Genomic DNA, 25,225 nt, shown 5'->3' on the forward strand with positions numbered 1-25,225 from the left:
TACTCCTGGTGGTAGTTGTTGGTTTTAAGCCTTGATGAGGTTTGAACTCATTTGATGATGATGATGATGATGATGACCATAGCAACAACATTGGATTTTCTGGTCAATTAGTACCTGCCAACCTTGAGATGTGGAGTCTAATATCACTCTATAGAATGGGAAACTGAGGCTTGTAGAGGTCAAATTATTTCCCCAAGGTCACAGCCGCTGAGTGGCCAAGTTGGATCACACTCCAGGTCTGTCCCCGACACGTCAACATGGAGTAGGAGGCTTCGCTTATGTGGAAGAGGATACTCTTCAGCATTCCAAGGACAGGCCTTAAGCCCCAAAGCTCCTGTGGGTCACACAGCATTCTCATGAGCTGCACGCCTAGCAGGACTTTAGACCCAGGTGAATCCCTGGTGGGACCCCCAGGGTCTGTTTGCTTTCCAGCTCCTCGCCACAGCAGGGGAGAAACAGACCGAGCTGAGCAGAGAAGCCTGTGAGTCCTGTGTTTTCCTTCAAGAAGTGGCAGTAGACAGCACGGGAGTGAGAGGCTTCCCAACGCTGTCAGACACCTCAGGGAACCCAGATTCTGGGGTCATCACCGTAGCGGCAAATGCCCCTCCACACCTCCTCACCCTCAGAGGGCTCACTGCAGCCCAACCCTGCAGCTCCCTAGTCCTACTTCAGGGCCACAAGAGAAGGCAAAATGGTGTTGTGTCTTCATTATTCTATTTTTATTTTTATTTTTTTTTGAGACAGGGTCTTACTTTGTTGCCCAGGCTGGAGTGCAGTGGCACGAACACGGCTCACTGCAGCACTGACCCCCTGGGCTCAAGCGATTCTCCGGCCTCAGCCTCCCCAGTAGCTGGGACGACAGGTGTGCGTCACATGCCTGACTGATTTTTGTATTTTTTGTAGAGATGGGGTTTCATCATGTTGCCCAGGCTGGTCTCGAACTCCTGAGCTCAAGTGATCTGCCTGCCTCGGCCTCCCCAAAGCCTCCCAAAGTGCTGGGATTACAGATGAGCCATCACACCCGGCCTAACATTTTAAAAATTATAAACCAACCTCATACGTGTGACAATCCTGTGCAGTGGGTGCTGCTATCACCTGCCCTGCTTTACAGATGAGGAAACCAGGTGCTTTGAGATTAAAGAGATGGCAGTGCCAGGACTCAGAGTCACCCTGGCCCCACGGTCTGTGGACATGACCACTGCCTGAACTGCCCGCAAGGATGCTCCTGACCCGTTAGCCTTAGGGTTATGGGCCCAGCATGCTCCCACCATACAATTTGCTGTAAGAGGGACACACACAGGGCTAGGGGGTACCCCTGAGACTCGCCAAGGGTTGGGGAGGCAGAATTGTGCTGAGGGGGGTGGAGGGGAAGGGACAGGAGCCAGCCAGGGACAATGTGGCCCTACCTTCTCCCTGGAGAGACCTCAGCTCTCTGGAATCTATCTATATTTAGCAGGTGGCTGGACAGGAGGCAGATAAGCAGAGCCTGGGGAGGGGGGAGGTCCCCATATATAGTGGGAAGGACAAGACCCCACTCAGTCCCTCTTTGGGTGACCTGTGCCTGCTTGGTGCCTGGTGTGACGTCTCTCAGGATGCCTGAGCCGGGGAAGAAGCCAGGTAGCTTTAGGACTAGGGTTGGGTCTAAGTGGGGGAGCAGGGGGGTGTCCACAATTGGGGAGCAGGGCTAGGAGGGAGTTCTTGAGGGGGCTGATGAGGACGTGGCCTCTGAGCCCCAGGACAGGGGCAGCCAGTCCTCGGGGGTCCTTTTTGATTCTCGGTTTCTTTTTCCTATCCCTCTGACGAGAGGTGAAGGTAAACCCAAGGTCAGGGACACAGACAGAGGACGCAGCCGAGACAGGAAGCACCCGGGGTCAACCCATTCTGAGAACGCAAAGGACCCCTTCCCTGTCCCATTTCCCTCGCCTTCCACAGCAAGGTTGCCCGCAGACAGAGCCCGTGTTTAGTGTGGAGCTGAGCCAGGCTCACGGCATGCCTTCGGACCAGCCTCTACCCACTCTGGGTCTCAGTCTCCCAACCTGGGGCGCTGGGGGTAGTGGCGGCGTTGGGTTGGTTCCTCCTGGCTGTGACATTATCTGCTTCATGAGCCTATATGGTGTGGCCCCCATGTTGAGGGTGACACAGCCCCTCCTTCTCTGAGAGAAGACAGTCGGGAGCCCCAGAACCCAGGCCAAGGGCAGGGAAAATCACAGCCCAGGGTCCTGGGCCTGGGCTATGCCCTTACCAAGGTTGTCCAGGGCAGAGATCCAGGTCCCCATCCCCCAACGCCCTCCTAGGCCAGCTTTATCTCAGTTGCTGATTCTCAGCCTGAGGTCCTTGGAGGACAAATTTGGCCACATTCCAAGCAGGCAGAATTCCCCGCCCCCTGCCAAGGGCCCCAGATGGTGGGGGGAAGGGAAGTCGAGTCCATCACGGGTGTCTCCAAGCAGGGAAAGTGGAGTATCCAGGGGACACATGCAGCAAAAGTCTTGCGTGGAGGTCAGGACCACAGCCCTGGCTCTTCCGGCTACTAGCTGTGTGATCTTGGAGGAGCTGCTTAGCTTCTCTGAGCCTCAGTGTCCTCTGAGAAATGAACAGAATAACTGCAACTACCTAGGAGAACTGGTGGAGTATTACACGAGGGGATGCGTGGAAAGTGCTAGCACAGTATTTACTAAGAGGGGCTGCAGGGGTGGGGTGCACGCTCCAACCAGGGGCCGCTGTAGCCTCCACCTGGCCCTACAGTCTCAGCTTTCAGCAAGAAGCCACGGTCAGTGGAAGTGGCCGCAGGCAGCCCTGCCGTGTTTGAGGTGGAGACAGAGCGGGCAGGAGTGAAGGTGCGCTGGCAGCGCGGAGGCAGTGACATCGGAGCCAGCAGCAAGTATGGCCTGGCCACAGAGGGCACACGGCATACACTGACAGTGCGGGAGGTGGGCCCTGCGGACCAGGGCTCCTACGCAGTCATTGCTGGCTCCTCCAAGGTCAAGTTCGACCTCAAGGTCACAGAGGCAGGTAAGATTCTGGTCAGGCTTCCCTGAGGTTCAGGCTCCTGGGGGGAGGGACAGCCCAGCACCTCTCTATCCATCCAGGGAACAGGAGGTACTTTCACACTTCCTTGCCTTTGCTGTGGCTGTGCCCCCCGCCAGGAATCCCCTTTCCCCCCTTTCTTTACATGACCTCTCTGAGTACCCCAGGTGCCATCCTGGCCTGTTCCAGCCATGGGGTAGGTGGGAGAGATGAACAAGACACAACCCCAGTCTCCCCTTGCAGACCTCCCTGGGGAGATGACCCTGCGCAGAGGGCACCTTGTGTGCTGGCAGCGAAGTCCCAGGAGGTGTGGATGAGGGGAGTGCAGCCCAGTCTGTGGGGCTGCTCTAAGGCTGGGGCAGAGCAGGGTTGGACCTGGAACTGTTCAGGGCAGGTGCAGAGGATGTGGGAACTGATGACCTGGGACAGGGAGGAGAATGTGAGAGGCAGGGTGGCTCTCCAGCTGAGCATGAGCTGCCTCTGAGGGGCCCAGGCAGTGGGAGGACAGCCATGGCAGACTTTCCTCATCCACAGTGGGCTCATGGGTCCGACGCTCAGGAGAGAGAGGGTGGAGGGGTCTCTGGTTAGTGACTGTACCACGACTCCTATCTGATCCTCTCCAGAGAAGGCAGAGCCCGTCCTGGCCCCTACCCCTGCCCCTGCTGAGGCCACTGGAACCCCTGGAGAAACCCTGGCCCCAGCCGCTGAGCTGGGAGAAAGTGCCCCAAGTCCCGAAGGTGAGAGGGGCTGGGCAGGGAGGGGCAGGATCCGTGGGTAGAGGGTGTCCAGGGCAGGTCTGAAAAGCCTTTGGTTGGCCGGGCGCCGTGGCTCAGGCCTATAATCCCCAGTACTTTGGGAGGCCGAGGTGGGCAGATCACGAGGTCAGGGAATGGAGACCATCCTGGCTAACACGGTGAAACCCCGTCTCTACTAAAAATACAAAAAAAAAAAATTAGCCGGGGTGGTGGCGGGCGCCTGTAGTCCCAGCTACTCGGGAGGCTGAGGCAGGAGAATGGCATGAACCCAGAAGGCAGAGCTTGTGATGAGCCAAGATCACGCCACTGCACTTCAGCCTGGGCGACAGAGCAAGACTCCATCTCAAAAAAAAAAAAAAAAAAGCCTTTGCTCACAGGGTCAAGCTCAGCAGCTCGCAACGACCCTACCCCTGGAGCCCCTGATGACCCCATTGGCCTCTTCGTGATGCGGCCACAGGATGGCGAAGTGACTGTGGGTGAGTGTGAGCTGCTGTGCCCAGCACTGGGGTGAGAAGGGGGGCAGCAGGACGCTCCCCAAGCTGGGCCTGTCGCCCTGCCCTTGCAGGTGGCAGCATCACCTTCTCAGCCCGTGTGGCCGGCGCCAGCCTCCTGAAGCCGCCTGTGGTCAAGTGGTTCAAGGGCAAATGGGTGGACCTGAGCAGCAAGGTGGGCCAGCACCTGCAGCTGCATGACAGCTACGACCGTGCCAGCAAGGTGGGTCCGCCGGGGTCGTGGAGACACGGAGAGAGGGGACATGGAGAATCCTGGAAGGCACAAGGCACACAGAGGGCACCATGAGACCTGAGGCACACACGAGCTGCAAGCAGGGGGCGTGGGGAATCTGGGAGGCAGGTGGAGGGGTCCAGGGGCCCACAGGGAGATCCTGGAGGCCTGGGGGCCAGGGAGCGCGATGAGACGCATGGGAGTGCTGTGGGGGACATGGGAGACTTGAAGGACATGATCGCCTCAAGGGAGCACCTAATAAGGCTTGGTGGAATCGGTGGGGGGAGGGGGCGGGGGCACGGTGGTCAGGAAGTCTGGAGGACACCGTGAAGCATGGGGCACCAGCTAGTGGGGTTGTAAAGCCCCTGGATGGGTATCAGGGCTCAGGGCTCAAGGGACGCTCAGGGATTGACCAGAACAATTCCTCATTATACTGACGCGGAAACCAACGCTTGAGAGGTTAAGTGGTTGCTCCAAGGTCACCTAGACATAGGCCTAGAACCTTAAGCCTTGGTTTTTTGTGTTTTGTGTTTTTCCACCCTGCCCACCAGAACCTTAAGACTTAAGTCTCCTTGTGTGTTCACTCCAAGCCTCTGCTTTTCCCAACCTTCCACAGTCCTGGGCCAGGAGACGGGGCCTGTAGCAGGAGAGGGCCAACATGTGCCGGGCTGTGCATTGCACAAAAGCACTGTAGTTCACCACAACCATGTGCCAGCAGATGGCAGTCATGGGTTTTGAGATAGTCCCCTTTCTCTATACAAAAACTATATGGGTTAACTAAACCCGAGGGTGAGAAGGTTGATGAGCATTTGTCACTCCCAGCCTCCTTTTTTTTTTTTAATATTAGTTGAGATAGGGTCTCCCTCTGTCGCTCGGGCTGGAGTGCAGTGGCTCTCCACTACCATGTTCAAGCGATTCTCCCACCTCAACCTCCCGAGTAGCTGAAACTAGAGGTGCACACCACCATACTTGGCTAATTTTATTTTTAGTAGAGATGGAATTTCACCACGTTGGCCAGGCTGGTCTGGAGCTCCTGGTCTCATGTGATCCACCCGCCTCAGCCTCCCAAAGTGCTGGATTACAGGCACAAGCCACTCCCAGTCTCCTTCAATGGTGCAGAGCCTTGTCTCCCGACCCCTGGTGTCCCCTGACGCCCTGTCCCTCCATGCACACAGGTCTATCTGTTCGAGCTGCACATCACCGATGCCCAGCCTGCCTTCACTGGCGGCTACCGCTGCGAGGTGTCCACCAAGGACAAATTTGACTGCTCCAACTTCAATCTCACTGTCCATGGTGAGGGGGCCCTCGTGACTGTCCTGGGCTCGGGCTCCCCATGGGTCCTGGTCCCCTGCCTCCGTTTCCCAACACTAAGGAGGATGCCTCGTCCCGTCCAGGCACGAGTGCTGGCCACGTGCCCAGTGCTGCACACACAGTGTGTGAGAGAAATCCAGAGGCTTGCAGGGTAGGCGTGGGGACCTAATTAGGGCTGAGTCCGGGTCTCATCTGGGTGGGACTCTGTTTTATCATCTTGGTGTCACGGCTCCTGGCCCACGGCCTGGCACTGTCTGAATGTTTGGTCCATGGGTGAAGGTGAGTTGAAAGATGGGTGGGAATTGGGGACAATAAACCGTCCCGCCTCCCTGGTACCTTGACCCTGGGAAAGGCTGGGAAGGTGAGGTCCTGGGGCAGATGCCCAGCTTCACAGGGTCATGAATGGCCAAATCTGTGAATACCCAGAGGCCACCCCCAGGGCAGGGCTTCTCAAACGACCCCCCTCTGAAGCCCCTTCCCCCATCTCTCCACCCTTTGAACCCAGAGGCCGTGGGCACCGGAGACCTGGACCTCCTATCATCCTTCCGCCGCACGTGAGTGACCATCCTCAGGACCTGGGGGAGGCCAGTGCTGGAGTCTGAGGCCCTTCAGGGTCTGGACTGGCGGTCAGGGCTGGGGATGATGTGTGGGGTGGAGCTGAAGTCAGTGGGGGCTGCGGGGGACAGCAAGCTTCCCGGGCAGGTGAGGATACTGAGTCTAACCCCCACAGGAGCCTGGCTGGAGGTGGTCGGCGGATCAGGTACCCCTGCCCCAGGCCCTATCTGCACCATCCACAGACCTCCAGGGGTCTGAGATGGGCGGGAGCCCAGTCTGGCCAGCGTCACGTTCTCCCTCCCCACTCCACTCCCTGTCCTGCTCCTAATCCCCTTCCAGTCCCTCACTGCAGCCTCACTGGGGGTCCCTCTCCATAGTGACAGCCACGAGGATGCTGGGATTCTGGACTTCAGCTCATTGCTGAAGAAGAGGTGAGTCCTGGGTGGCAGTTCCTGGGGCAGCTGGTGAGGCCTGGCTCCAAATCCCAGCACTGTGGTTTGCCAGCTGTGTGACGCTGAGCACAACACTGCACCTCTCTGAGCTGGTTTCCTTGTCTGTCGAGGGGATGGTCCCGGTGTGGAAGGAGTTAAAGGGCTCTGCAGACATTATGTCCCGTGAACAGGCATCCTCACAGTGTCCCCCACGGCCACTCCACACTTAGGGCTGCAGAACTCCCTCCGTAAACTCCGGGGACCCAGAAGCAACAGAGAGAGGGTCCCCAGAGCTGCAGGGTCTACCAGGCCGGCCCAACTGGCTTACGTTCTCTCTGCCCTCTCTCTCCCTCTCCCCCGGCCCCTCCATTATGGCTGCTGCTGCTGTGGCCCAGAGAGTAAGAAATGGGGTCTGGGTGTTTGGGGGCAGCCGGGCGCTAGTGGGTGCAGAGGGGATCCCGTCCCCTCCCTGAGAGGCTGTGGTGAGAGACTCAGAGCAGGGTGTGGCTTCCCATGGACAGGGGTAAGTCTCTGTGCCTTGGGCTTCTCCTGCCACCCACCTATCTGTCAGAGCTTAGGAGGGATAAGAAAAAGTAATGCACACAGGAGATCCCTCCAGAGCCTCCGGAGCAGCGTGGGTGCCCCACAACACAGGGAGTGCAAGTGTGGAGAATAGGGAGGAGGTAAAGGCCCATGGGTGGGGTCTGGGTCTTTGAGGGAAGGCGGCCACACCTCTCATGTGTCTCCTACCCTTTCTGCCCTCCCCCTGCCCCCGGAGCAGCAGTTTCCGGACCCCAAGGTGAGTGCCCATCATAGCACAGCACCCTCATCACCCTTAATTCTGCCGGGAACTCCTCCAAATCTCCAGCCCCACTTAAGCTCCCTTGGCCCCCAGACCTGGCCTGGGACCCAGACCACCTCCAGCTGCCCCACCAGAAGGGTAGGGGCAGAGGGACAGGGGTGGCTATAGCTCCTTGGTCCTGGGTCCAGGAAGCCCCGCCCAGGGGGCTGCAGTCTTGCCCCCAGCCACAGCCTGGACTGCGGGACACAGGGACTCAAAGCTGGAGGCACCAGCAGAGGAGGACGTGTGGGAGATCCTACGGCAGGCACCCCCATCCGAGTACGAGCGCATCGCCTTCCAGTACGGCGTCACCGACCTGCGCGGCATGCTGAAGAGGCTCAAGGGCATGAGGCGCGATGAGAAGAAGAGCACAGGTTAGCCCTTCCCCAGAGGGGAGAGGAGAGGGCACAGGTTAGCCCTTCCCCAGAGGGGAGAGGAGAGGGCACAGGCTAGCCCTTCCCTTCCCTACACAGGAGAGGAGAGAGGGCACAGGTTAGCCCTTTCCCACGGGGAGAGGAGAGGGCCCAGGCTAGCCCTTCCCTACACAGGAGAGGAGAGGGCACAGGCTAGCCCTTCCCTACACAGGAGAGGAGAGGGCACAGGTTAGCCCACCACCCCATCCACATACATGGAAAGAGCAGAGTCCAGCTTAGCACAGAGACTCACAGGAAAGAAGAGTCCAGGTTAACCCCTCCTTGTGTAGAAAAAGTCAAGAATGCCCAGGTTAGCCCCTTTCCACAGAGAGAAGAGAAGAACAAAGGTTAGGCCAGGACAGCCACAAGGAAGAGGACAGAACTCAGGTTAACCCTCCTCACCAAGGAAAAATCAGGCTACCCTTTTTTTTTTTTTTTTTTTTTTTTTTTGAGATTGAGTCTCCCTCTGTCGCCCAGGCTGGAGTGCAGTGGCCGGATCTCAGCTCACTGCAAGCTCCGCCTCCCAGGTTTGTGCCATTCTCCTGCCTCAGCCTCCCGAGTAGCTGGGACTACAGGTGCCCGCCACCTCGCCCGGCTAGTTTTTTGTACTTTTTAGTAGAGATGGGGTTTCACCGTGTTAGCCAGGATGGTCTCGATCTCCTGACCTTGTGATCCGCCCGTCTTGGCCTCCCAAAGTGCTGGGATTACAGGCTTGAGCCACCGCACCCGGCCTACCCTTTCTTTCTCTACCCTCTTCTGAAAAGAAATGAAGCCCAGTTAACCCTCTCCACACCCGAAAGAAAAGGGAAGAGACCCGCTAAGCCTGGAGAGCCACACGCAGGCAAAGAGAAGAGCCTGGTTAATCTTCCTCACAGGCAAACAAAGCAGGAAGGCTCAGGTTAGCTCCCCCCACCCCCAGCCAGGTGGAAGGAGGAGAGCCCAGGCTAGCTCTTCTCCACTGAGGGGTTGACAAGGGCGGGTGTGAACCGGCAAAACAGGAGTCTCACATGCCTGCTCCCCACCGTGTCTGAGTCTAGCACAGGGCCTGGCACACACCTCGAGCGCTCTATAAACACCGACGGAATGGAGGGGTCAGCTTCCATGCAGGGTATGGGAGACAAGCCCCTCCCAAAGCACACACACAAAACACACACGATCGTGGGGACAGGGAGAGGAGTTGGTTAGTCCCTCCTTGCTAACTTTCCCCAGGCCCCCTAGCCCTCCGTTCTGCCTTCCTGTGTCTCAGCCTCACTGGGTTCCCTATCACCCCATCACTAGGTGGCCTGGCCCTTACCTGCACTGTGGCCTCATTGAAGTCAGGGATCCCCTGGATGCCACCAGTGTTCCTCTGGGTTAACCCTTGAACTGCTGATCCCAGAGGACACCAAGCAAAGGACTGCAGGTGCCCCGGGAGGAACAGATGGAGGCCGGCAAGGCAGACCGGGACCTCCGAGGGTAGGGGTGTCTTCCAGGAAGGGCAACAATAGTAAAAAGAGCAAATTGATGGCCGGGCACGGTGGCTCACGCCTGTAATCCCAGCACTTTGGGAGGCTGAGGTGGGTGGATCACCTGAAGTTAGGAGTTCGAGGCCAGCCTCACCAACATGGTGAAACACTGTCTCTACTAAAAATACAAAATTAGCTGGGCATGGTGGCAGGTGCCTGTAATCCCAGCTACTCCGGAGGCTGAGGCAGGAGAATCGCTTGAACCTGGGAGGCAGAGGTTGTAGTGAGCCAGGATTGTGCCATTGTACTCCAACCTGTGTGACAGAATGAGACTCCATCTCAAAAAAAAAAAAAAAAGAGCGAATTCCTTCCTAAGCCAGGGACTAGGTGCTTTATGTAATTGTCTCATTTAATTCTCAAAACAATACTATGATGAAAGGACTGTTACCATTCCCATGTTACTAAGGAGGAAACCGAGGCACAGAGGGATTAAGGAACTAGCCCAAGGTCACAGAGCACCCAGCAGTAGATCTCTGCCCCTCCGCAGCTGACTCCAGGCCCAGCCAGAGTATTTGAGGACTCAGAGGTCCTTCTCTGCTCCGTGGATGGAGCCCCCACTTCCTCCCTGGGCTCAGCAGCAACAACACGGGCTTTTACAAACACGGCCGCAAGAGGAGGCATTGTCGCGGGGCAGGGCCAGACGCAGCTCTGCCACACACCTGCCGGGCTGGTGGCATGGGCCAGTCACCTCTCTGAGCCCTGTTTCCCCCACTGCAGCAGCACGGGGATCACCGCACTGGCCCCAGGGGCTGAGATGGGAGTGACAGCGCTGGGCACAGAGGGCCGCTAGGTGGGAGCTCCTGGGAAGAATACAAAACTCAGGGGTTGCTGGGAGAAAAGAAGGCACATCTGTCCCAGCCCCAGTTCTCCTGACAAGCTTCTGTCTTTCTGGAAGCCCCTAACCCCATTCCTGAGCTGAGCAGGTGGAGAGGACCCCAAGGAAGACAGAAGGACAAGGTCAGAGAGACAGAGACAAGGAGGTGGATAGACACATAGACACAAATACATAGAGACACTACGCCTGTAATCCCAGCACTTTGGGAGGCCGAGGTGGGCGCATCACCTGAGGTCAGGATTTCAAGAGCAGTCTGGCCAACATGGTAAAACCCCGTCTCTACTAAAAATACAAAAATTAGCTGGGCATGGTGTCACACGCCTGTAATCCCAGCTACTCGGGAGGCTGAGGCAGGAGACTCACTTGAACCTGGGAGGCGGAGGTTGCAGTGAGCTGAGTTGGTGCCACTACACTCCAGCCTGGCTGACAGAGTGAGACTCTGTCTCAGAAAACAAACACACAAAAAGAAAGAGAGGCACAGAGAGCGAAGTGGAGGCGGGGCGGCACAGAGGGGATTGGGGGAGGACCTGGGCCCCAGCCCCAGCCACAGTAGCCTGGCCTGGGGGAGCAGGGTGTGGGCGGTGGGGGTGGGTTGGCCGGGGCTGAGGGGTGGTGCTCAGCCTTTCAGAAGAAGCTGGAGCCGGCCTACCAGGTGAGCAAAGGCCACAAGATCCGGCTGACCGTGGAACTGGCCGACCCTGACGCTGAAGTCAAATGGCTCAAGAATGGCCAGGAGATCCAGATGAGTGGCAGGTGCGGCCTGGGGTGGGGAGGGGGCCTCAGGTGGAGGTGGGGACCCCCACAGCCTTGCCTCCTGTCCCTCTCCACATGCGTGTCTCTGACTCACTGTGGCTCTCAGCCCCATCTCTCTGGGCCTAATTTCCCCTCCTCTTGCTCCTGCCGGTCCTCTCCCTCTCTCCTTTTGTCTCGGGCTCACTTCCTCCCGTCGGGAACACTCCAATGGCCCCTTCTGTTCCACAGCAAGTAAGTTCCCCTCTGGATGGCCTGGGGTGGGGGGCACAGGGGTTTTCATGGGGTGCGCTGGGCCCGGAGGTGTGTCCGCGACTTTCCTGCCACTTCCCTGTGGCTCCCACCCAGGTACATCTTTGAGTCCATTGGTGCCAAGCGTACCCTGACCATCAGCCAGTGCTCACTGGCAGACGACGCAGCCTACCAGTGCGTGGTGGGTGGCGAGAAGTGCAGCACGGAGCTCTTTGTCAAAGGTGGGCCTGGGGCCTGAGGCCGTGGGAATCTGGGGAGGAGATGGCCTCAGGAGCCACCCTCATGCTCACCCTGCCTGGACAGAGCCCCCCGTGCTCATCACGCGCCCCTTGGAGGACCAGCTGGTGATGGTGGGACAGCGGGTGGAGTTTGAGTGTGAAGTATCGGAGGAGGGGGCGCAAGTCAAATGGTGAGTTCCAGAAGCATGGGGCATGGGGCAGGGCTGAGCATCGGGGGCATCTGTGCAGAAGAGGCCACAGCACTTGCCACCCACCCACCCGGCTAGGCTGAAGGACGGGGTGGAGCTGACCCGGGAGGAGACCTTCAAATATCGGTTCAAGAAGGACGGGCGGAGACACCGCCTGATCATCAACGAGGCCACGCTGGAGGACACGGGGCACTACGCACTGCGCACCAGTGGGGGCCAGGCGCTGGCTGAGCTCATCGTGCAGGGTGAGCCAGGCTGGGGCACGTGAGGCTTCAAGGCTTGGGCCTCCCAGCCCCCACCCCACCCTGTAGGGGAGCAGGCAAACCTGGGCTCAAGGCCCCTGTGACCTTGGGCCTTTAACAGCCTAAACCTCACCCTTCTCATCTCTAAAATGACGATGCTGAAGTGACCACTCCAGAGGGTACTGAGAGGCTCAGACAGGCCTGGTGAGCGTCACCACCCCTCAAACACTTGAGGTTCCTTATGTGCACTGCACCGTCATAGGCAAACATGGCACACACAGGCACACACGTTTTCACATGCACACATGCACCCAGACACATGCGCACCAGCGCCCAGGAGCCTACACGCCCTCCACAGGGACTCACGCCACACCCACACACCCTCCCGAGCTCAATGGCTCAGCCCTGCCCTGCAGAAAAGAAGCTGGAGGTGTACCAGAGCATCGCAGACCTGACGGTGGGCGCGAAGGACCAGGCGGTGTTCAAGTGTGAAGTCTCAGATGAGAATGTGCGGGGCGTGTGGCTGAAGAACGGGAAGGAGCTGGTGCCCGACAGCCGCATAAAGGTGTCCCACATCGGGCGGTGAGTGTGCAGGGCAGGCGGATGGGACAGGTGGAGACTGAGATGGAGACAGAGACAAAGACAGGAAGAAACAGAGAGAAAGAGAGATAAAGACAGGTGAACAGAGAGGCAGATGCACAGACAGGACGGAGACTGAGACAGAGACCCACAGAGAGGGAGAAACAGACCCAAAAAGACAGAGACAGAAAGACAGAAATAGTTTTATAGAGACAGAAAGATATGCACAGGGAGGCACACACAGAGGAGAGTTCGTCAGAGACAGAGAAGAATGAGGGACAGAGACAAAGAGGCAGCAGGGAGAGACACAGACAGGGTTGAGAGCTCCCTGGCGCCCTCCCCCAGCTTGTGACCAGGGCAGGGCAGGAGGCCACCAAGGAGGCCGGCTCTGGCCAGAGGCCCTCGCTGCCTCTCCCGCCCTCTTGCTCATCCCGGGAGCAACTGGGCTGGCCGTGCTGGGCCCAAGTTCACAGAGATTAATGACACCCAACCCCTGCCCAGTCTCCAAGGGCCCAGCCAAGGGGATGCTTTGATGTGGAAATCACTTTTACACTGCCTACCTCTAAAAGCACATGGGAGAGCTGGAAAATTATATAAGATAGAAAAAAAAAGGCATTTTTAAAAATCAGAATACCAACAAGCCAGGACGAGGTGAGGGCCTCCTGGGGACCCTGGCTGGGGTATCTGGTGAGGCCAGGGGTGTGTGGCCCAGTGGGGTCCCCTAAGCCTGTGCTTCCCTGCAGGGTCCACAAACTGACCATTGACGACGTCACACCTGCCGACGAGGCTGACTACAGCTTTGTGCCCGAGGGCTTCGCCTGCAACCTGTCAGCCAAGCTCCACTTCATGGGTGAGCCTGCTCCGGGGTAGGGTGGGTGGGGGCAGTGGGGCCAGGAGCCCCTGTCACTGGGCCCTGTCTTTGCCCCCATGCCACTTGCCCTTCCTTCTCTTGCAGAGGTCAAGATTGACTTCGTACCCAGGCAGGGTGAGTCTCGGGGCCCCCGAGTCTTGGTTCTGCTCACTTTCCGCAACCCACCCACGCAGGCCTCCCCTCCACTCACAGAGGGAAGAGCAAGGATCAAAAGTGGGGGTCCTGGGGCCCAGCTCCAGCTTTGCCACTCATGACCACAGGTCAATTATAATCTCTGTGAGCCTCAGTTTCCTCTTCTCTAAAATGGGAACCCTGATAGTGCCGCCCCCATAGGGTAGTTATAAAGATGAGGTGACATGATGTGTCAGAGCTGTCAAGTGCTGTCACAGGTGTGACTTTTATTATTACATCTTTTCTTCTTCTTCTTTTTTTTTTTTTTTTTGAGACGGAGTCTCACTTTGTTGCCCAGGCTGGAGTGCAATTGTGCAATCTCGGCTCACTGCAACTTCTGCTTCCCATGTTCAAGCGATTCTCCTCCCTCAGCCTCCTGAGTAGCTGGGACTACAGGCGCATGCCGCCACGCCCAGCTAATTTTGTATTTTTAGTAGAGACGGGGTATCGCCATGTTGGCCAGGCTGGTCTTGAACTCCTGACCTCACATGATCCACCCGCCTCGGCCTCCCAAAGTGCTGGGATTACAGGGGTGAGCCACCACGCCCGGCCCAGGATTAAGCTTTAATCAGACATTTCACAAGTTTAACTTCAGGAGAATAATCCAGATTGCAGCATACTTGGAGTGCTTTCCAAACTGGGTTCATTTAACATCGTTAACCCACTTGAAAAGAGTTCTCTGATGAAATTAGTTTGGGAAGCAGCGAACACCTGCCCCACCTCTTGCTTCTTCGGAAGCAATCGAATCAGTAAAGAAACTTGCCTTTGTTTAGCTTTGTTTAACTGAGGGCAGATTCCTGATTTGGCCAGGGAACCTTTTTTTTTTTTTTTTTTTTTTTTTTTTTGAGATGGAGTCTCGCTCTGTCGCCCAGGCTGGAGTGCAGTGGCGCGATCTCGGCTCACTGCAAGCTCCGCCTCCCGGGTTCACGCCATTCTCCTGCCTCAGCCTCCCGAGTAGCTGGGACTACAGGCGCCCACAACCGCGCCCGGCTAATTTTTTGTATTTTTAGTAGAGACGGGGTTTCACCGTGGTCTCGATCTCCTGACCTTGTGATCCGCCCGCCTCGGCCTCCCAAAGTGCTGGGATTACAGGCGTGAGCCACCGCGCCCGGCGGCTAGGGAACCTTTTTAATGTGTGTGTGTGTGTGTATGTATGTGTGTGTGTGTATGTGTATGTATGTGTGTGTGTGTGTATGTATGTGTATGTATGTATGTGTGTATGTGTGTGTATGTATATGTGTGTATGTATGCGTGTGTGTATGTCTGTGTGTGTATATGTGTGTATGTATGTGTGTATGCATGTGTATGTGTATGTATATGTGTGTATGTATGTGTGTATGTGTATGTGTATGTATGTATGTGTGTGTGCATGTGTATGTGTATGTATATGTGTGTATGTATGTGTGTATGTATGTATGTGTGTATATGTATGTATGTGTATGGATGTATGTGTATGTATGTATATGTATGTATGGGTGTGTATGTGTGTATGTGTGCGTGTATGTGTGTATGTATGTATATGTGTGTATGTGTGTATATGTATGTGTGTGTATGCGTGTATGTATGTGTGTGTATGTGTGTGTATGTGTATGTATGTATATGTGTGTATGTGTGTATGTGTGTATGTATGTGTGTGTATGTATGTATGTGTATGGGTGTGCATGTGTGTATGTGTATGCATGTATATGTATGTGTGTGTGTATGTGTGTGTGTATGTGTATGTATGTATATGTGTGTGTGTGTATGTGGGGGGGGGCAGGAGCAAGACACTGATGTTCCCCCAGTTTTCAAAATGCTATGGTAGGTGACCTGACCTGAATATTACAAGCCTCCCAGCCAACGTCCTGGGATGATGGGAATGTTCTAGATCTTGGTTGGGTTAATGGTTGCATGGGTGTATTCATCTGTCAGAACTCATCAGCCTTCAGTCAGATCTGAGCATAAACTATACCTCAATACAAATCTAAAAAACCAACAAACAGGGGCCCGGGCTCTCAAGTGGCCCCTCCCCAGTGACCTATGCTCCTCCCGGCTCTCCGGTTTCTCTGAACTACATTGTCTCTTCTGCAGAACCTCCCAAGATCCACCTGGACTGCCCGGGCCGCATACCAGACACCATTGTGGTTGTAGCTGGAAATAAGCTACGTCTGGACGTCCCTATCTCTGGGGACCCTGCTCCCACCGTGATCTGGCAGAAGGCCATCACGCAGGTACGGTGGGTCCCTCCTCAATCTCCCCATCTGTGAGGTGGGTGTGTGGAGCCACCCAAGTGCTTGGACCTGCTGCACACCCCACCCACGTGTGCACGCCCTGCTGCTGGCTACCCCGTGGGAGAGCAGAGGCTCGACTGGCCAGGGGGCAGGCGAGATGGGCAGTGTGGGTTGGGGGTGGAAGAAGAAGCAGAGGGGTGCTTCCAGGCTGAGTCAGCTCCTCTGCTCCCTACTTCCCTCCTGCCCTGTTCCCAGGGGAATAAGTCCCCAGCCAGACCAGCCCCAGATGCCCCAGAGGATGCAGGTGACAGCGACGAGTGGGTGTTTGACAAGAAGGTGAGTGAGGCTCAGGTCAGGATGGGGCTCATTTGTCTTCCATCACTTTCTGCCCATTTGGTGTCGAGCCCTTGGTGAGGTCTCCATGGAGGTGCCACACTTGGCCAGGTGTGTTGCTGCCCCCAGCAGGGTCCCTGTGGGGCCCTCACACCTCAGGCAGGGTCTGTGGAGTGTGCTGATGGCCGTCACAAGGTTGTGGACACCCTCTTATTGTGAGGAATCCCTCATGACTGGGCTGCTCCCTGGCTCCCTTCATCCTGAGCTGACCTTGACCTTGACCTTGTGCTTCCTCTCAACTCCAGAGTAGTTTCCGAGGCAGTTTCCTGCCACTGTAGCTGCTGGGGTCTTTTTCCTGCCCAGCACTGTTGGTTCTTCTGAAGGCTGGGGTCTTGAGGGGTCCTCACGCTAGCTCATCTGAGAGGACAGGTGGTTGCCCCAGGTCCCCTGACAAAGCTAGAACCTGAGCCCCTGCCCTCGGTCGGTGCCACAGAGAGGATTTTGAACTAGATGCTGACATGGGTGCAGTCTTCCCACAGGCTGTGTTACCCCTATGGACCCCGGGACATCTGGTTGTTGCAGAGACTGCAGGGGCCTCTGGGGTCTGACTTGGATCTCACCTCAACTCTCCATCCCCCCAGCTGCTGTGTGAGACCGAGGGCCGGGTCCGTGTGGAGACCACCAAGGACCGCAGCATCTTCACGGTCGAGGGGGCAGAGAAGGAAGATGAGGGCGTCTACACGGTCACAGTGAAGAACCCTGTGGGCGAGGACCGGGTCAACCTCACAGTCAAGGTCATCGGTGAGGCCGGCCAGGGTCCAAGCTGGAGAACACAGAGGGGCAGCCCCAAGGAGGGCCCATCCGTTCGCTCATTCAGCCACTCGACAAACATCACGGGCATGCTCCCTGAGCTGAGTGGCAACAGGACAGGTTTTTCTGCCCACAAGGAGCCCCGCTGTGGGGGAGATGGAGGCAGTTGCATCCCGCAGATTTCCTGCGACACGGCTGTACATGAGCCGTGTCCAGAGTGCCATGGGAGCACTGAGCAGAGAGCCATCCCAGAGAGCCTGGGGGGGATGCCTTTAGGAGGCTGAGAAGATGGTGAGGAAGGGCATCCCAGGCAGAGGAATCCCAGGCATCCCAGGCAGAGGAAACTGTGTACAAAGGGGTGGGAAGGGAAAGGGTCTTTTGGGTGTGGAGAATGAATGAAACGTGTCAGGAGAGGACTGGGTAGGGTTGGGAGGATCAGAGCCAGGACAGGGGTGAATATGCGCAGTGTGAAGCCTTAAAGTGTTGATTGAGGGCTGGCGACATGATGAGAAATGCATCCTGTTGAGACCCAGCCTGGACAACACAGTGAGACTCAGTATCACTAAAAAAAAAAAAAAAAAAAAAAAGAAGAAGAAGAAGAAGAAGAAAGAAATGCATTCTAGAAAGATCTCTTTGGATTTTGGATCTGGAGGTGGTGGGGGCAGCCGGTGGCAGTTAGTTGGAGTGGGAAGGGGACGAGCAACATTACTCAAGGCCCCGAGCGGGGCAGGGCTGATGTGTCCACCGCACCCCCTCCAGACGTGCCAGACGCACCCGCGGCCCCGAAGGTCAGCAACGTGGGAGAGGACTCCTGCACCGTACAGTGGGAGCCGCCTGCCTACGACGGCGGGCAGCCGGTCCTGGGTGAGTGCAAGGGCGCCAGGCGGAGGTGCGAGGGCGCCGAACAGATCCGAGGGAAGGTGGTGTGGGGATGCCTGGGTCCCAGACCAGAGCCGCCACCTCCCCCGAGCCAGGCTACATCCTGGAGCGCAAGAAGAAGAAGAGCTACCGGTGGATGCGGCTGAACTTCGACCTGATTCAGGAGCTGAGCCACGAAGCGAGGCGCATGATCGAGGGCGTGGTGTACGAGATGCGCGTCTACGCGGTCAACGCCATCGGCATGTCCAGGCCCAGCCCTGCCTCCCAGCCCTTCATGCCAATCGGTGAGCCTGCCTGACCTGGTCCTGCCTCCGCTCCCTCCCCAGTCAAAGGCCCCCAGTAATAGCAGCTGCTCCGCAGGCAGCCACGCTAGACACTCACATCCACGGTCTCCTTTCAGCCTCGACTGGGGATACTCAGCCGCATTTTACAGATGAGGAAACAGGCTCCCCGCAGTTAAACGACCTGCCTGAGATCTCCCAGCTGGTTGGGGTGGAACTGACTCTCACACTACACCGACCCCTAGTTCACTTTCAAGCCTCTCTTTCCATGTCTACAAAATGGGAATAATGACACTGCCTACCTCAGAGAGCTGTTAGGATGAGATGGGATGAGCAGGCAGAGGCCATCTGGCATCTAGCAGGTGCCCAGTGAATGTTCATTGTCCCCTGTTCCCCACACCCTTCAACCCAGGGTTTGTCACCTATGGGATGGGGCAAGGGCTGTGGTTAGTGGAGGGGTCTCAGGGGCGTCTGTCTGTGGAAAGAGTCCTGGACCAAGACTCAGAGATGGCAGAGGCAGCTCCACGGTCTCCAGGAGGCCAACTGGAGTCAACCCTCCCTGAAGCCTCAGCTTCCTCATCTGTATAATGGGGTCTGAGTGGGTAGAACAGGTGCTGAGGGTGTGGCAGGGCTCGGGAGGACACCTGTTCCCACCAGGGTGGGTGAGTCCAGGGGCAGCTGTCTGTGGCAAGTGCAGGCCAGGGACCCCTGGGCCCAGGGATGGGGCACAGCTTGGGAAGATGGCAGGAATTGGGGCCTGTGGGGAGAAGGGTTCAGGCCTCTCTTTTTAGGGACTGACTCCTGGTTTGTTCAGTTCTTAGTCAACTCACCTAATCATACGGTGCCAGGAAATTCCCATGTTTTCCTATAGTTTTAGGGGTTTTTTCTCTTTTCTCCTTTCTTTCTCTTTTCTTTTCTTTTGATGGAGTCTCGCTCTGTCACCCAGGCTGGAGTGCAGTCCTGGAGCGATCTAGGTTCACTGCAACCTCCGCCTCCCAGGTTCAAGCAACTCTCCCACCTCAGCCTCCTGAGTAGCTGGGATTACAGGCATCCACCATCGTGCCCAGCTAATTTTTGTGTTTTTGTAGAGCCGGAGTTTCACCATGTTGGCCAGGCTGGTCTCAAACTCCTGACCTCAGGTGATCCGCCCACCTTGGCCTCCCAAAGTGCTGGGATTACAGGTGTGAGCCACCATGCCTGGCTGCTGCTGTTGTTTGTTTTTAAGCCAATCTACAGACAAGTCTTGTAACAGAGACAAAATATTCCTTAAAGTGGCTAAAAGCCAGCTGAACAGGAAGTGCCCCCTATGTGACCAGTGGGCAGTTCGGGGTCTAGGCCACGGATCTCCAGCTTCCCCAGGCTTGCTGAGACCCCTCTCTGACCTCTCCTCTGCCCAGGTCCCCCCAGCGAACCCACCCACCTGGCAGTAGAGGACGTTTCGGACACTACGGTCTCCCTCAAGTGGCGGCCCCCAGAGCGCGTGGGAGCAGGAGGCCTGGACGGCTACAGCGTGGAGTACTGCCCAGAGGGCGGTGAGTGTCCCCACCCCCAGCCCCCTCCCCAAACGAAGAACATGCTCACCTTGCCATTGAGCAGATTCACCCATAGTCAGGTTTTTTTGGCCCACTTTTGCCTAAAGTTGAGGACATCCAGAGAAATACCTGTTCTGTTTTCAGAAGCAAAAAAAGCTTGCCTAGTGAAAAACAAATGCAGAGTAAAGCTGACTGTAACACTTCTTTGAGCAGTGCGAAATCAGCAACTACATTTTAAAAACATATTTAAGGCCAGGCGCGGCGGCTCACGCCTGTAATTCCAGCACTTTGGGAGGCCGAGGTGGGCGGATCACCTGAGGTCGGGAGTTCAAGACCAGCCTGACCAACATGGAGAAACCTCGTCTCTACTAAAAATACAGAATTAGCTGGGTGTGGTGGTGGGCGCCTGTGATCCCAGCTACTCGGGAGGCTGAGGCAGGAGAATCGCTTGAACCCAGGAGGCGGAGGTTGCGGTGAGCCGAGATCACGCCATTGCACTCCAGCCTGGGTGACAAGAGTGAAACTCCATCTCAAAAATAAATAAACAAATAAAATTTAAAAAATAAAAACATATTTAAATCCTGGAGATTCCTATCAGAGGAGTGGGCAGTGGGGATGGGGTGTCGGTGGTGACACAGTCTGTGGCCTTGACTGCCCCTCCCCACCCCCAGGCTCAGAGTGGGTGGCTGCCCTGCGGGGGCTGACAGAGCACACGTCGATACTGGTGAAGGACCTGCCCACGGGGGCCCGGCTGCTCTTCCGAGTGCGTGCACACAATATGGCAGGGCCCGGAGCCCCTGTTACCACCACAGAGCCGGTGACGGTGCAGGAGATCCTGCGTGAGTGCCCCTTCATGCAGTCACAAGACCCGCCATTGACACCCCAGGCCCTTGGTGTCCGGTGGAGGTGGGGACGTTTGGGGAGGCCCAGAACGCTCTGCCCAGAACGCTGGCAGAGACAGGAGGGGTTGGAGCCATCATCCACGCTCTAGACCTAGGGAAAAAGTGCAGAGAGGGTGGCCAGGCACAGTGGCTCAAGCCTGTAATTCCAGCATTTTGAGAGGCTGAGGCAGGCAGATCACTTGAGGTCAGGAGTTCGAGACCAGCCTGGCCAACATGGTGAAACCCCGTCTCTACTAAAAATACAAAAACTAGCCGGGTGTGGTGGTGGGTGCCTGTAGTCCCCCAGCTACTTGGGAGGCTGAGGCAGGAGAATTGCTTGGACCCGGGAGGTGGCAGCTTCAGTGAGCTGAGATCACACTACTGCACTCCAGCCTGGGTGACAGAGTGAGACAATGACTCAAAAAAAAAAAAAAAGTGCGGAAAAGGCTTTCTTGGTCTATGTCGGACCCCTAGTTCTGGAACAGGGAAAATAAAAGCCACAGTACCCAAGCTCTCTTCCAGGAGCGTCTCAGCTCCAACCCCTCTATGTCTATGTCTGTCGTCAGATTGGTCCCTCTGGGATCCACTTCCCATTCCTCTGTTCCTCGTCCCAACAAAGGGTCCATCTTTTGTAAGGATTGGTTCTCAAAGCTGGAACGAGGCAGCAAACTCGAGTGGAAACAGCACAGGGCATAGGGTTTACACCCTGGCCTATGACTTACTAGCTGTGTGACTTCAGTCAAGTTGCTTACCCTCTCTGATCCCTGCCTCTTGAAGCAGTGTGGTGAGGCTCGGGGAAGCCAGCTGGGCTTGGGCAGGCTGGAGTTGCTGTGTCAGCAGGAGCTAAAAGGAGGTGCAGGGCCCAGCAGGCGGCTTTTTTCTTAGCTGCAGCTCTCTGGGGCTTGTCTCAAGGGAGGCTGGAGCTGTGGCGCCCCTCAGAGCCGTGGCAGACCCTCACTTAGCTACCCACTCTGTATCCACAGAACGGCCACGGCTCCAGCTGCCCAGGCACCTGCGTCAGACCATTCAGAAGAAGGTCAGGGAGCCTGTGAACCTCCTCATCCCTTTCCAGGTGGGACTGGCCCCTCCCTGTCCTCCAGGGGAGAGAGGCTATGGTGTGTTGTTTCCATCCAGTGGACTGATGTCTCAGGGCTGGCCCAATCTGAGGTTCCAGAGGTGGGGGTGGCAGCTGGCCTTTGGAGAGATCCACATTCAGGGTTAAGCTTTTCCTCCCCTCAGGGCAAGCCCCGGCCTCAGGTGACCTGGACCAAAGAGGGGCAGCCCCTGGCAGGCGAGGAGGTGAGCGTCCGCAACAGCCCCACAGACACCATCCTGTTCATCCGGGCCGCTCGCCGCGCGCATTCAGGCACTTACCAGGTGACGGTGCGCATTGAGAACATGGAGGACAAGGCCACCCTGGTGCTGCAGGTTGTCGGTGCGTGGCCAAGGCCTCTTTGAGCCCACTTGTTTCCCATCCCTGAGCTGGGCTGCTGGGTCCAAGGGCTGACCCAACCCACAGCTCACATTTTCCAGTTCAGTGCCCCAGCAGGCCTGGCCCTGGCTGGTAGGGGTGGCATAGTCCCTGGAGCCCGGTGTCCCCCTGCTCACTGTCGGAAAGAGTGGTGACCCGACTGGGTCTGTCTCCCGCAGACAAGCCAAGTCCTCCCCAGGATCTCCGGGTCACTGAGGCCTGGGGTCTTAATGTGGCTCTGGAGTGGAAGCCACCCCAGGATGATGGCAACACGGAGCTCTGGGGGTACACAGTGCAGAAGGCTGACAAGAAGACCATGGTGAGCCCGAGGTCTGGGGTCTCCACGTGCACTCTGCCTAGGCCCGGCAGACCCAGGCCGCAGCCACCCTTCACTGTCCTCACCACGGGCCCCTCACCCTCCCTCTGCTGATCTGAGTCCCTCCACAGTACGGGTGGAGATGCCCAGGGCACCCAGGAGAGGCTCTCGGCATCGGGGAAGGCCTGGCCCAGAGATGCCTCCCCTCCCTCCCCGCCCCCAGGAGTGGTTCACCGTCTTGGAGCATTACCGCCGCACCCACTGCGTGGTGCCAGAGCTCATCATTGGCAATGGCTACTACTTCCGTGTCTTCAGCCAGAATATGGTTGGTTCCAGTGACACAGCGGCCACCACCAAGGAGCCCGTCTTTATCCCCAGACCAGGTGCTGTACCCTCATTCTCCCCAGCAGGGGCTGGGGCAGGGAGGCCATCGGAACAGGGAGGGGGGCCTAGTTTGGTGTGGCCCTCTCAGTACCAAGTCCTGTCACCAACAGGCATCACCTATGAGCCACCCGACTATAAGGCCCTGGACTTCTCTGAGGCCCCAAGCTTCACCCAGCCCCTGGTGAACCGCTCAGTCATCGCAGGCTACACCACTATGCTCTGCTGTGCTGTCCGGGGTAGCCCCAAGGTAGGGAACTTTAGGCACTGGTCCAGGCCGACCAGGAGGCGGGGCTCACAGGCCCGGATGTCGAGCAGTCCTCTCCCCAGCCTGTCTCCTCTGCTTTCTCTCCACCTTGGGGTGTATGGACCGGGTTTCTCTCCCTGGGCAGGGCCGTGGTACTCGCTGTTGGTTCCATGTTTGTTTCCAGCCTTGGGCATAGTCAGGGACTCCGTGGGACCACCCCCCACCGAGTATAAACAGAAATGCGTCTCCCTGGGTCCCTGCCAGGTCCCCTCTCAGCCTGGATGGCTTCCCTCCCTCTCTTTACCTTAATTGTAGCCCAAGATTTCCTGGTTCAAGAATGGCCTGGACCTGGGAGAGGATGCCCGCTTCCGCATGTTCAGCAAGCAGGGAGTGTTGACTCTGGAGATTAGAAAGCCCTGCCCGTTTGACGGAGGCATCTACGTCTGCAGGGCCACCAACTTACAGGGCGAGGCACAGTGTGAGTGCCGCCTGGAGGTGCGAGGTGAGGAGCCCTTGGGGCCAGGGCCTGGGAGGCGGGAAGAGCAGGGCAGCAGTGGGGACCCTGGGCTTTGCTCTGTTGTCCTGGGCCAAGCACCTGCTGTGACTGCAAGGGCAAGGACCCTGTCATGACCAGATGGGTACTAGCTTCCAGAAGGCTGGGAGGACACAATGACATGGCCTCCTCTTCTGCAGTGCCTCAGTGACCAGGCTGGCTCCCGGGGATGGCCAGGTATGTACTCCAGACCACCTGACACCCAGGGCACAAGTCAGTGGCTAAGCCCTGGCCCTTGGTCGGGGGGCAGCCATCAGTAAATGGGAGGCTGTAGGGGGCCTCCGTTCACTCATAAGATAACCTGTGTTGCAGGTACAAGATGCCAGCCCCATACCAGGAGCCTGCAGGGAAGTTGGGGAAACCGCTCCCTGCTGTTGGATGTGTGTGTGACAAGTGTGTCTCCTGGGCTGCGGTGGGGGATCAGCAGGACAGCTATGTTGGGCAGGCCTGAGTGGGTGTTGCACAGACTGGTCCACAGGGCTCCTGAAGGAAGCTCCTTTTTTTTTTTTTTTTTTTTTTTTTGAGACGGAGTCTCCCTCTGTCGCCCAGGCTGGAGTGCAGTGGCCGGATCTCAGCTCACTGCAAGCTCCGCCTCCCGGGTTCACGCCATTCTCCGGCCTCAGCCTCCCGAGTAGCTGGGACTACAGGCGCCCGCCACCTCGCCCGGCTAGTTTTTTGTATTTCTTAAGAGATGGGGTTTCACCGTGTTGGCCAGGATGGTTTCGATCTCCTGACCTGGTGATCCGCCCGTCTCGGCCTCCCAAAGTGCTGGGATTACAGGCTTGAGCCACCGCGCCCGGCCCGCTCCTGGATCTTTGGGGTAAAAGGAGGGTGACCTCAAGAAAGGCTGTCTGGGGACAGGCCTTTCTGGCCTGCTGTGTCTTCCCAATGTGTACTGGGCAATAAAAGATTAATGCAGTCACAGAAAACTCACTCTTCTCACTCAATTTCAGTGTGCCTGTTTTCATAAAAATGCACAGGGGATGGCCAGGTGCGGTGGCTCACACCTGTCATCCCAGCACTTTGGGAGGCAGAGGCGGGCGGGTCACCTGAGGTCAGGAGTTCCAGACCAGCCTGGCCAACACGGTGAAACCCCATCTCTACTAAAAATACAAAAATTAGCTGGGCATAGTGGCGTGCCTGTAATCCCAGCTATTTGGAAGGCTGAGGCACGAGAATCACCTGAACCCGGGAGGTAGAGTTTGCGGTGGGCCGAGATCACGCCACTGCACTTCAGCCTGGGTGACAGAGTGAGACCCTGTCTCAAGGAAAAAAAAAAAAAAAAAAAAAAAAAGGCCCAGGGACATTATCTTCACAGCAAAGTGAGGGCAGATATTTTTGTTGTTTTCTCAATGATTAAACCAGGCCCAGAGTGGTTTCTGAGTTCATAAAACATTAACACTAGAAGGAACCTGTCTTCCCCTGCGGCATTCACTCTTCAGATGATGAAACTGAGCTGCGACAGCGGAAAGCGCATTTAACCGGTCCTAGGTACTCAGCGTGATCCTTGTGCCAGCGGCCCCGGTCACAGCCACTTGGGGGTGGAGTGAGGCAGAATCTGTGTTGTCCTGGGGTGGAGCTGCACTAGGTGGCTTTGCGGTCCCAGCCATCAATAAGCCAACAGCCAGTACACACTCATATCCCCA

The 25,225-nt window shown here is 57.0% G+C and overlaps 1 protein-coding gene across 4 annotated transcripts; it reads left to right on the forward strand.

Annotated features, from left to right (window-relative positions):
• Positions 1-470: 470 nt before the first annotated feature.
• On the forward strand, positions 471-24,508 carry MYBPC3 (myosin binding protein C3). Of its 4 annotated transcripts, none has more exons than XR_013403827.1 (33): positions 471-1,617; positions 2,743-3,009; positions 3,648-3,761; positions 4,157-4,255; positions 4,345-4,493; positions 5,678-5,795; positions 6,319-6,367; positions 6,544-6,573; positions 6,746-6,799; positions 7,578-7,598; positions 7,851-8,014; positions 11,014-11,377; positions 11,492-11,616; positions 11,699-11,804; positions 11,901-12,067; positions 12,481-12,646; positions 13,387-13,493; positions 13,599-13,628; positions 15,756-15,895; positions 16,151-16,231; positions 16,870-17,029; positions 17,798-17,902; positions 18,013-18,201; positions 19,596-19,730; positions 20,402-20,569; positions 21,595-21,683; positions 21,851-22,046; positions 22,262-22,401; positions 22,622-22,781; positions 22,893-23,029; positions 23,342-23,528; positions 23,619-23,756; positions 23,892-24,508. XR_013403827.1 is itself a non-coding variant. In XM_077962852.1 (33 exons), the coding sequence occupies exons 1-32, from the start codon at positions 1,395-1,397 to the stop codon at positions 23,728-23,730; spliced, it is 4,299 nt and encodes a 1,432-aa protein (XP_077818978.1). In that variant the 5' UTR covers positions 471-1,394; the 3' UTR covers positions 23,731-23,756; positions 23,892-24,508. The 4 variants fall into 4 exon arrangements, 3 of the variants coding, with proteins under 3 accessions (XP_077818978.1, XP_077818979.1, XP_077818980.1); XM_077962852.1 differs by having other exon boundaries at positions 23,672-23,756; XM_077962853.1 differs by having other exon boundaries at positions 23,720-23,756.
• The last annotated feature ends 717 nt before the right edge of the window (positions 24,509-25,225 follow it).

This window comes from Macaca mulatta, chromosome 14, assembly GCF_049350105.2.
Source record: "Macaca mulatta isolate MMU2019108-1 chromosome 14, T2T-MMU8v2.0, whole genome shotgun sequence".
Lineage (NCBI taxonomy): Eukaryota > Metazoa > Chordata > Mammalia > Primates > Cercopithecidae > Macaca > Macaca mulatta.